General features: G+C 43.2%; 2 protein-coding genes across 2 annotated transcripts in view; one reads left to right on the plus strand and one right to left on the minus strand.

Annotated features, from left to right (window-relative positions):
• The first annotated feature begins 1,406 nt into the window (after positions 1-1,406).
• LOC119284471 (putative disease resistance protein RGA4) lies at positions 1,407-6,219 on the plus strand. The gene is made up of 5 exons (XM_037563574.1): positions 1,407-2,503; positions 3,692-4,143; positions 4,297-4,838; positions 5,301-5,392; positions 6,189-6,219. Exons 1-5 carry the CDS (start codon positions 1,407-1,409, stop codon positions 6,217-6,219), a joined length of 2,214 nt encoding a protein of 737 aa, XP_037419471.1.
• Positions 6,220-8,304: 2,085 nt separating this feature from the next.
• Positions 8,305-12,110, minus strand: part of LOC119284472 (E3 ubiquitin-protein ligase RING1-like) — a 4,162-nt gene continuing 356 nt past the window's right edge. The window contains exons 2-3 of the mRNA XM_037563576.1: positions 11,242-12,110; positions 8,305-8,793 (exon numbers count right to left, since the gene is read on the minus strand). Of these exons, the coding sequence (XP_037419473.1) occupies positions 11,280-12,110 (831 nt within the window). The 3' untranslated portion in view covers positions 8,305-8,793; positions 11,242-11,279. The remainder of the gene's footprint in view (positions 8,794-11,241) is intronic.

Here is a 12,110-nt window from a genome sequence, read left to right on the forward strand (position 1 = left end):
CCATGGTGCTTCCATGATCTTCCTTCGGTGGCATGTATTTTGACATAAACCAAGGCTCTGATACCAAACGTTAGCTAAACTACCAAGTAGTTAGCTTCTCTCAGGATCAAAGTAGAGGAACAAAGAGCGGCTATGACAAACAGGAGGACTCAAGTAAACTGCAGCTGCATATGCCGTCTACATGCATACATACATGCACTAGAGATGCTCACTAGCACTACTCAGATTTGAAGCTGGCTTGCTTGATTTTACAACTGAAGGACGCCAGTCCTTATATAGTGGACTACAAGTTGGGCGTGAGCACTAGAAGCTACACTAGGTACTAGATTTATTTCTTGCATGCACAGCTCATGCATGCACAATTCTACTGAAGACATGTTGCTTCCTTACCAGCTAAGTTTGCCGACATGATATTTTGCAGCATTCAATTAGCTCATACTCCCTTTGTCCGAAAAAACTTGTCCCTCAAAAGGATGTATTTAGCATCAAGTTAGTGCTAGATACATCTATTTAATGGACAAGCTTGGGACAAAAACAACTTCCTCCAGGTGAACAAGATTATTTTCAACAAAAACAACGCTAATCTGCAGTTGCATAATTGGTCTTCTTTCGCACTAGGCTGCCATATGCAGCCCCTCTCTTCGGACTATATAAGTCGTATTATTGGCCTTTCATGAGCTTAATAGAGATCAGCCTTCCTCATAGATTGTGACACATGTTTGTTTATACAAGCCACATAACACATTAATATGGAAATCAACCTACCATACGGATTGTGAAAGTATTGCATCTCCAATGGATTGGGTTTATAAAAGGTACTGTATAGTTTAACCAGTATGGGTTATGAAAGTATTGCATCTTCATTGGCAATATATTCCATGTGGCCTTCATGTTTTAGGCAGTATAAGTCTATCGAATTTGTGCAAGTAACACATAATATAATTGTGAATATTATTTTTATCTCTGCATTTTCATTACATGTACAGTTCTATGTGTTGTGGCTTTTGATAAATGACCTTTGAATTAACTCGATGGTTTACATCTGCGCTTATACTAGTACAAAAGACATGATAAGTTTGCCCTTCACCAGCAGGTCAGCGCGCAAGGCAAGTCAGACAAGTAGCCCCAGTGCGCCATCGTTGCTGTTTTTGTTTTTGTTGGAATGAATCTCCAGAGTATCTCTATTCGCTCACGGACCAACCTCTCTGAACAGCTCATCAAATCAACAAGAGGCGATTTTTAACAAAATACCAAGAGAGAGAAGGTACTGCCTTTTCATGCTGCATGTGTCTCTCTCCATTTGGGAGGATTGCCTGTTTTTGATATGTTACTCTTTGAACTCTCTACCATTAAGCTTAATTTCGTTTTGTTTTCATCACACAGCAGTGCCCAAGCTACTTACGGCCATGGCCTTTGGAGCATTCACAACGATTGCTAGTGTATTCGGCGATATCAATGTGTGTCGTGAATTCTTTAGCTGGGTCACACCGGGCATCATAGCAGCTAGAAATCAGCTGCTAGACCAAGACAATACAGTTGTGCAGCACCATATTCATGAGGTGAGGGAGCAGCGTCGGCAGCTAGAGAATGACCTTTGGAAGCTCCGGACGACTATAACGCCCAAGATGCTTGATCTCATTGACCGCCTCGAGTGGCAGAGTCATAGGAAGCAGGCAGCTGACCTCCTCCCACATACCAAGGATGCAGTCTATGATGCTGAGGACCTCCTCGATGAGTTTGATTATCATGCTATCAAGTTGGGGGTTGAGCAGAGCAAGAATTCTGCGCAAGATCACATGGAAGGTGTTTTTCTACAGTTCTACAACAGTATCAAGGAGTGTGGCCACTTCAACAAAGTGAAGGAAATACAAGTTAAGCTAGATCATATATATAAACAGTCCAGGGATTTGAGCTTGCATCAAGCACCACAGAAGTTTGACAGATCTGTCAGGCCAGAAACATGTTCTTTCTCCGAGGAGCCACAAATATTTGGTTGTGAGAAAGAACTAGAGGAGTTGGTGCAAAAGCTAGGAGTACTTGTGCGCAAGAGAGGCAGGACCGATGGTGAAGAAAGAATGACGGAATTGCCTGTGTTGCCAATAGTTGGCATGGGGGGTGTCGGAAAGACAACTATGGCCCAACAAATCTGTAGTGATGCAAAGGTGAAAGCACATTTTGACTGCATAATTTGGACATGTGTTTCAGATGATTTTGGCATAAAGACGTTAGCAAGAGAGATTTTGCAGCACTTGGGACAACAAACACCATCTGATAATTTGAATATCCTTATGACAAATCTAGCTAGTTGTGTCAAGTCGAAAAAGTTCTTGCTTGTCCTTGATGACATGTGGGATGATATCTTGAAACAAGGAGAGTCGATATGGAAGAGATTTTGTAAACCTTTGGAAAATGGCCTTCAGGGAAGTATGGTTCTGGTCACCACTAGATCTCCCGAGGTTGCTAATCTAGTTGGCACCATGAGACACTATGAATTAGCGGGTTTGCCTGATGTTGTTTTTCCGAAAAAGGCTTTCGCCCCGCTATATTGATATAGCAACCGCCCGATACAACAAAGAGTCCAATGCTGGGGCAAACAGCACAAGCATGCCCAAAAGAAACAAAAGAGAAAGAAGAGAGAGAAAAAATGTCCGCAGCGTCGGATCGACGAAAACGATGATAACCCAAAACCGTTGCGCCCACCGGAGATGTACCACCTCGCTCCAGGCACCTCGAACCTCCGCATACCAAGCAGCACCTTCAGGAAGGAACACGACGACGACGACGACGCTGCTGCCCGGACAGGTCCTAGGGTTTCCCCCGGTACGCGGAGAGGCGTGGGGAAGGGGAAGACCCGACGCCCTTCAGGAAGGAACGATGGCGCCCACGGGCGTCACCGCGTCGGGGCCGGCAAGCCGGCCCGGATTTCTCCCATCCGCCAAACACCCACAACCCCGAACGGTCCGACGCGCACCACCAGACAAGCCACCCACGAACGTGCGCCACCACGGACTTGCCATCATCACCGCCGCTTCACCGTGGTCATCGAAGCGAGACCGACAAGGACGAGAGGGAGCAGCCGGGAACGAGGAACGGCAGCGAGAGCAGCCACGCCGGAGGACACAACCTCCACCGCCATCGGCGGTCACCGACCGGACGCGGCAAGGGGAGCGTACCAGGCCCTCGAGGCCCGGCCAAGCCCAAAAGGGGCTCGTGAAGCACCCGTCGCCGAGCTGCAGTAGACGTGCCGCCGTCTCCACCACCCCCCGCACGAGCCGCACCACCACCGCCCCGGCCGGAGCCGCCGCAGGCGAGACCGAGTCAGGCCCGCCCAGACCCAGATGGGGCCCAAAAGGGCCGGGCGGGCGCCGCCACCATCCACCGCGCCAGCGCGCCGCCAAGGGGCTGCGCCGCCGCCTCTAGGCCACCCGGAGCTGCGCCGCCTGGAGCAGCCGCCGCTGCCGGAATCACCGTTGACCGAGGAGCACCGCCGCGGGACGCCACCACCCGAGCCGTGGCACCGCGCGCAGGGAAGGGACGGCCGCCGCCGCCGCCAACACCACGCGGGCAGGGCCCGGTGGCGCAGGCCGGCGGCGGCGGGAGGAGAGGAACGGGAGGGGGAGGCGCTGGAGGGCGGGGAGATGGGCCCCCGGTCGCCTCGCTCGGGGAGGCGACGCGGGGGGCGGGCCCCAAGGTGCTTCTTGCCTGATGCTGTTTTCTGGGAGTTCTTCAAACTATGTGCATTTGGATCCAGTAGTCCTCCCAACTACCTAGAGTTGGAGTGCATTGGTAAAGCTATACTCCCAAAGTTGAAGGGTTCTCCTTTGGCCGCCAAAACTCTTGGGCGCTTGTTGCATAGGGGACTAAACACAACACAATGGAAATATATATTGGAAAGTGAGCTGTGGCAATTAGAACAACATGCGACTGACATTTTGCCTGCCCTTCGACCGAGCTATATGTACCTACCACCGCATTTGAAGAGATGCTTCTCAATTTGTGCAAGGTATCCCAAGGATTACATATTTGAAAAGGAGGTTTTAGTCGATATTTGGATAGCACAAGGGTATGCGGAACCTCAAGATGCATCCTTTTGCTTTGATGACCTTGCAAGTCGGTCCTTTTTCAATAGAGTATCTAAGAAGAGAGAAAAGTTTGTAATTCATGACTTGATTCATGATACAGCACAGCTAGTCTCAAAGGATGAGTGCTTCATTATAAGGCATGTAAATGACCTACACAAAATACCTTCGAATGTTCGTCATCTCTCCATATTCACTAATGGAAATGTTGGGTACTCTGAATTGAAGAGCATATGCAACAAGAAAAAATTGCGGTCTCTGGTTTGCAATGAATATTATAGCAGTTCAAGAAAATTTGTTGTGGTGATTGACGCTTGGTTCAGGCAACTCCTGAAAATCCGTGTATTGAGTTTTAAGCTTTCTAGAGTAACACAGCTACCTGAGAGCATCGGCAATTCAAAACATTTGCGTTACCTTTGTTTATTCGCAAGGTCTACGAAATTGAGCACCCTTCCATCATCAATTCGTTTCCTACATCAGCTGAAAACTGTAGAAGCTCGGGAATGTGTATTTGAAAGGTTTCCTCAAGGCTTCGGTGACCTCATCAGTTTACAGAAAATTAAATCAAGGGCCTTCGATTATAGTAAGGACCATACTGGCAAACTCTGTCTAAAATGGACCTACATTGACAGAATTAGTGGTGAGAACCACATACAGATGATGGAAGAACTACCTCATTGGAATCTCCAACATTTGGAAATAGACCACTACCAAGGTGGATTTTTTCCTAGCTGGCTCCAGTCTAATCTCCTGCCAAGGGTACGTTCACTTAGTTTCCTTTTTTGCTGGAAAATTCAGAGCATATCATTCTGGGAACCACTCTGTCAGAAAGAAGTGCTAGACAACCTTCGCCATCTTGAAGAGTTATGCATCGACAATTGTAGCTCCCTTGCGTCTATCTGGGAGTCTGAAGCAGGCAGCGCTGTTGGAGCATTCTCATCCCTTGGTACACTACATATTCGTCGGTGTGTAAAAATATTGAGTCTTGATGAATTCCTGACACCAGCTTATCTACCTACTGTAAAGTACGTTCGTATTAGAATGTGTGAAGAGTTGACGTCCCTGCCGGTTGATAGGCTCCACGAGCTTTCTTGTTTGGAGGAGTTGGCTATTGAAGATTGTGCCAAGTTGAATACACATAGGGTAATGATATTACCATCCACTCTTAAGAGACTCTTGTTGTCTGCATGTGGAGGTATAGAAACCATCGACTTTTGCCAGATGGGGAGTTCTCGAGCATTGGAGCAACTGCAGATTGAGAATTGCCCAGACTTGAGGTCCATTGCTGTTTCAGTAAATGTTGCTCAGACAAAGTATGTGCATATAGCCGGTTGTCCCCGGCTGACAGAAATACAACAACCTTTTGAACATGGTGACCATTTCTGGAGGTACACATATTATTCCAGATACTTTTTTAAACATAGCATTTTTTTTAAGACCAGTACCGCGACCTGTGCACTTTTGCAGGCATCGTCTCTGATGTGATAAAAAAATGTTTCCAAATGAAGTTCACTTATTTTCTTACTTACCTTAAAATTTGTTCTCAAGATTCAAAAAATGTCCGTGGTTGAAAAAATAGTTGGCGCTTCCAAATTTGTTTTCAAGATTTGAAATTGTTCGTGCTTTAAATTTTTTTTTCACAAATTCCAAAAATGTTCATGTCTTCGAAAAATGTTTTCGAAAATTCGAAATGTTTGGGTTTTCAATTCTATTCTGTTTTTCAATAAAGTGTTCGCAAATTTAAAAAATGTTCTCGTATTCAATTTATTTGTCCATTAAAAAATGAAATTACAAAAATGTTCTAATTTTAAAATTATTGTTCACAAATTTTGAAGTGGTCGCATTTAAACAAAATGTTCGCAATTTCAGTTTTCTTCCTTTTTTATTCCAAAAAATTGTTTACGCTCTCACACAATGTTCTAATTTTTTTAAGTATAGCCTTTATCGCGGTTTATAGTTCACATTTGTTGTGCTACCTTTTTTGATACGAAATCTTAGAAACTATAGTGGCTACCTACTTGTGTTGACAGGTGCGTCGCTCACACCTTGGTTCATCGTAATTTTGCGTATTCAGATTTTATGTTTTCTCGCTACTGTTAATTTCTTTAGGTTCCCGCTGCCAATTTACCATAAGAAGTAGCTAGTTGGGGCGGCTAGCTCATCGCGCTTAGCAATAGGAAGTCTCGGGTTCGATTCCAGTACCCTTTTTCCTTTTTTGCGATTTTTAACCTACGAATGTGGCCCAGCCAAGCTGCTTGTGTGCGAAATACCGACTGCTTGCCACAACGAGCGTCCGATTTTTAAATTCAGAACAAATTTCTTTTAACTGAGGACAATTTTGAAAAGGAGAACATTTTTTATATACATGACCAAACAGTTGAAACGGAAACTTTTTTCTAGTGCTTCGAACATTTTTTGAAAGTGCAAACATTTTTATATAGGTGAACATTTTTCAGCTGCGTAAACTGAACATGATTTAAAAAACTAAGAGTATTTTTTGAAAAACAAGAACATTTTTTCATACATGAACAAAAAATTGAAAATAAGAACATTTTTTGAAATTTGTGAACAATTTTTTTGGAATTGATGAAGAAAATTTGAAAATGGGGACAACTTTTTAAATTCAGAACAAATTTCTTTTAACTAAGAATAATTTGGAAAGGAGAATATTTTTTATATACATGACCAAACAGTTGAAACGGAAACTTTTTTCTAGTGCTTCGAACATTTTTTGAAAGTGCGAACATTTTTTATATAGGTGAACATGTTTCAGCTGCGTAAACTGAACATGATTTAAAAAACTAAGAACATTTTTTGAAAAACAAGAACATTTTTTCATACATGAACAAAAATTTGAAAATAAGAACATTTTTTGAAATTTGTGAACAATTGTTTTGGAATTGATGAAGAAAATTTGAAAATGGGCACAACTTTTTAAATTCAGAACAAATTTCTTTTAACTGAGAACAATTTTGAAAAGGAGAATATTTTTTATATACATGACCAAACAGTTGAAACGGAAACTTTTTTCTAGTGCTTCGAACATTTTTTGAAAGTGCGAACATTTTTTATATAGGTGAACATTTTTCAGCTGCATAAACTGAACATGATTTAAAAAATAAGAACATTTTTTAATACATGAACAAAAATTTGAAAAATAAGAACATTTTTTGAATTTTGTGAACAATTTTTGAAAACAGGCATTTTTCTAAATCCATGCCATTAATTTTCAAATTTCCTAAAAAATGAATAAAAATAGTTTGAACAATTTTTGAAAAAACCGGAACATTTTCTGAAAATTCAGAACAAAAATTTGAAAGCAGGAACATTTTTTGAATTTATGAACAATTTTTGTGAAATGGGAACATTTTTTAAATTTTTGAACAAAATCTGTAAAACAGGAAAAAAAATTGAAATTCGGATATTTTTTTTGAAAATAAACTTGAAAAGAAAAAAGAAACAGAAAAAAAGAAAAAAGTAAAAGAAGAGAAATAGAAAAACGAAAAACGAAAAAGAAACTGAAAAAGAACCAAAACCGGAAAAAACCGGCTGGAAACATCATAGAAGGTTCGAAAACCAGGGTCTGCTGTAACGCTAAACGGGCCGGCCCACTCGGTAGCTCTCTTGCACCTGCCCTGTGCGAAGCGCGACTGCTTGCCGCAGCGAGCGTCCAATAGGAGTTCCCTCTCAAACGTACCTCAAGTTTTAGGGTTTAGGCTTTTGTTTTTATTTAATTTTATAATGTCCTAAAGAGTATTTTTTATTTGACTACTTCAATAAAAATTGACTTGCAAGTAAAAAACTGTTCTTCATGTATTTGAAAGTAGTTATTCATCTTGTATTCTAAAAAAGGTTCATGCGTGTTGCAAAAAATGTCCGTAAGCTATTTAATACAAATCATCATGTATTGAAATTTGTTCATCATATATTTGAAAACTATTAAAATAATTGTCGCATATATCTCAGTGTTGATACAATTTTTTTAAAAGTACACAATGATAGTTTTTAGATACACTAGGGCCAATTTTTTATACATGAAAAGAAATTATCCGGGTGAATAGTAAATGTAGGAAAAATAGATAAAAAATACAAAAGCATTCAGGTGTTCAACCTGCGTCCAAAACTTCATGAAGAAATAATACTTATTGTGCTTTGCAAAAAATGATCTTCAAAAAATATTTTTTTGTTTATTTTTCTACCTTTAAACATTTCCAGACACCATCCATCCATTTAAACATACTCCACTGACTCATGTATAACACATTATGTATCTATATATAAGAAGATCGGATCGGATCGCTAGGGTTCCCTTTCTTCTTTCTTTCTTCCAATCCCACAAGAGAGAAAGGAAGATGGATCGATCGATCGACGACACAGACACACAATTCTACTATGATAACACAGACAAGCAAGTTAGGAAGGAGGGAGCTTCTTCTTCCTTCCCACAAGAAGGTATATGTTCAGTCAAGTCAACCCACCAACCAGACCACACCAGACCAGACCAGGCAACCAAAAGAATATCATCTCTACTTTTTTCTACAACCATGACAGGCAAAGAGGGGAGGGGGGAAATCAATAGACGGACGGACGGCGCCACTCTTCATCTCCAAAAAAAGCTTCCAATTAAATTCAGATCAACAACAACAACATAAGTCTTCTTCCTCTTCTTGTCTTCAGATTCTCTTCCTTCTTCCAGCCGCCAGTCCGTTTGCCCCTGATACATAATATCACAACAGCAAACAACCAGTCAGCTTCATCAATTACTAGTGTTTGGGATGCAATGCACAGACATAAATCAATGTCGCAACCCAATGTGCGCCATCGTCGACATATATATATATATATATAAACAAATACTGTAGATGGCAAAGCGCTTCACGGTTGCTTTAGGGAGCTACAGGCCTACTACATCTCACATTAGCACCGCAGCAGGCAGCAAAATGAATGCAAATATAGACAAACAACAGGTGGCAAAGCACAGTGTTAAAAAAAATGGCCTCCAATCACAACATGGAAAATACGTTGGCCTGACGCTTAATGTGAAACCACTGGGTATGATTGCTGTACAGAATTTACGCAGCGCCCTGACGCTTAATTAGTTAAGTTTGCAACTTCATACTCATCATATACCTGCCTACTTGGGTGCCTACCAAAAACAAACAACAGGATTTCCAGACTATAAGCTAGACTTTCACCATCACAGATTCCAAACAGCCTGGCCCTAGCAAGGGAATGGACTAAAGAAACTAACAAGAAAATTAATCAAGCTAGGACACAACACGGCAAAGTGTAAACTATAAACTGGGAATAGTCAACATATATCCAACTTCCAGACAGTACCATTCAACTATAACACATCATCGCCCCTCTAATAACTCCCAGACTTCTTATTCCACAACAGATATTATCCAACTTCTACTAAATGCATAGATGACACTTCGTTGTGTCCAGGACGCGAAAACCCTATCGCGTCGCAAGACCAAATAAAACCGCTTGATATTTTTCTTGTTTTACATGGAAACTAAAACACTAGTCAAATACAGTAGGAAATACTCCCTCCGTCCGGAAATACTTGTCGGAGAAATGCATAAAAATGGATGTATCTAGAATTAAAATACGTCTAGATACATCCATTCCTCCGACAAGTATTTCCGGACGGAGGGAGTATATGGCAACCCGTACAAGTATCCTAGATGCAGTGAAGTGTGTAAACTGCTGACAGCTGCTACTGTGCTCCTTGAGCCCAGCCCTTATATTTTCAACAAGCCTATACAGCTCTGTCTACCTGAACAGCTTTGACCAAACAATCAACAAGAGGAAAACAATCAAACATCTTGATCAGCAAATGAATTGGTACTGATTTATCTACACTACTGAACTTTTGCCTTATTTGCTACTCTAACATCTAGTCTAGATATACATGACGTAACCATACAACTAGCCGTTTTACTTTTACACGTGCATTGGCCAAAGCCAGAAAAATAAATGAAAACCTCAACTACCGGCTGAACGCTTAATAGAAGAATTTTCCAACAGTGAAACTAGCATGGCTCATAGAAAAAAAAAATCACCGTCAGCACCGCGTTGAGATTAACACTGTCCAGCTCATCGCAATAAAATAAGGTAAATACTAAGATCTAAATTGAGATATTGACCATTTAAACTATTGAGTAATAATGGAAAGCCATACAGGGGTGAATTAAACCACCATTCTCTAGCTGTTTATACTTCTACACGTGGCAGCAGGCAACCCAGACAAATAAATGGAAACCAGGACTGGAGGCTCAAAGCTTAATTAATAGAACATTTTCCTACAATCCACCTAGCATGGCTCGTACAAAAAACTTAACCATGCAGCTAGCCGTGTTGCACATGGCATCGGCCAACCCAGACAAACAAATGAAAACCTAAACTGGAGGCTGAGCGCTTAATTAACAGAGCATTTTCCTACACCTCCCATCAAGAATCACCACTATATAACTTATCATTGCATTGAAGATAGATAAAGTAGATATTACTAAAAATCAAAATCAAGATACTGGAGTATTTGGTAATAACAGAAAGCTGTACAAGGTATGTTTTCGGTCTACCTGGCGGCACGTGTGGTGGTAATCGTCTTATGCAAGCAACCATAATAATAATGAAAAATATGTGAAGGTGGTAACAATTGCGATGTGAAAGGTTATATCTGGTGAACTAAAACCGCAACTCTCTAACCGTTTTACTTTTACACGTGGCATCGGCCAACCCAGAAAAATAAATGAAAGCCTGAACTGGAGGCTGAATGCTTAATTAATATAGCATTTTCCTATGGTTCAACTAGCATGGCTCGTAGAAAAGATTTACCATACAACTAGCTACGTTGCAAGTGGCATCAGCCAACCCATACAAATAGATGTAAACCTCATTTGCAGGCTGAGCACTTAATTTTACAGAACATTTTCCTACTGTGCAAGTGCAACTAGCATGGCTGATCATTGCATTGCAAGATAGATAAACTAAATACTGAAATCTAAATCAAGACATTGGAGTATTTGGTAATAATGGAAAGCCATACAACATATGTTCTATGTCAACCTGGTGGCAATCAACTCACGCAAGCAAACGTTATAATGAAATAAATACGTAAAAGCGGTAACAAATGCAAGGCGAAAGGTTATACCTCCTTATCCCCCTGTTCCCCTCTTCCTTGCAGGCGCTTCAGTCGAGATCATCATATGAGCGACCGCTCGCATCTGGATCGTTGTTGTAGTCACCAGAGCCAGCACCATCCTGGTCGCTGCTCTCTGCCTGCTGCGCGGCAAAAGCGGCCCTGAGAGGCCAGGGCAGGGAGATCCTGAACCTCCTCTCCATGACCCTAGGCGAAGGGCCGCCACCACCAGGGGACGCAGGCGCCGCCACAGCAGCAGCAGGGGTAGCGGCAGCAGCCTGGCGCTGGTGGTTCTCATAGTCAGGGTCATCGGTGGGCATCTCATGGCGGCAGACAGGGCAGGAGCTGTGGAGATCGAGCCATGGCAGGATGCAGTCCTTGTGGAAGACGTGGTTGCAGGGGAGCTGCTTGGCGGCGGCGCCGAGCAGGAAGTCGTCCATACAGACGGCGCACTGGGCGCCCCCGTCGGCGGCCATCATGTCGGCAGAGACGGCGACATCGGGCAGGGCGGCGACGGCGGCCTTGGCGGCGGGCGGGGTGCCGTAGCGGCTGGGGTCGTTCTCGGCGAGCTGCTGGATGAGCTGCTCGAGGCCGGATCCCATGAAGTAGTCGCCGAGGCTGACCCCGCCGGGGACGGGGACGGGGCCGCCGGCGCCGAAGGAGGCGAAGCCGCCGGGGAAGGAGGAGCCCTCGAGGACGATCTGGATGGTGGCGCCGCCCGAGAGGAGGCCGCCGAGGTGGCCGTGGAGGAAGTCGGTGACGTCGAACTGGTTGTTGGTGGGGTTGGCGGAGGCGCGGGGCGCGGAGGGGGATGGCGGGCCGAGGACCCCGGCGAGGTCGCTGGGGTTGCGGAGGTCGAGGAAGCTGGCGAGGGGGAAGAA

Source organism: Triticum dicoccoides, chromosome 4A (genome assembly GCF_002162155.2).
Source record: "Triticum dicoccoides isolate Atlit2015 ecotype Zavitan chromosome 4A, WEW_v2.0, whole genome shotgun sequence".
Taxonomy (NCBI): Eukaryota; Viridiplantae; Streptophyta; class Magnoliopsida; order Poales; family Poaceae; genus Triticum; species Triticum dicoccoides.

Excerpts from the sequence above, each read along its gene's own strand:
- LOC119284471 (XM_037563574.1), top strand. The coding sequence starts at position 1,407 with ATGGCCTTTGGAGCATTCACAACGATTGCTAGTGTATTCGGCGATATC. Across the intron at positions 2,504-3,691 it reads CACTATGAATTAGCGGGTTT|GTGCTTCTTGCCTGATGCTG; the intron begins GCCTGATGTTGT and ends GCGGGCCCCAAG. Across the intron at positions 5,393-6,188 it reads GTAAATGTTGCTCAGACAAA|GTTCCCGCTGCCAATTTACC; the intron begins GTATGTGCATAT and ends TAATTTCTTTAG.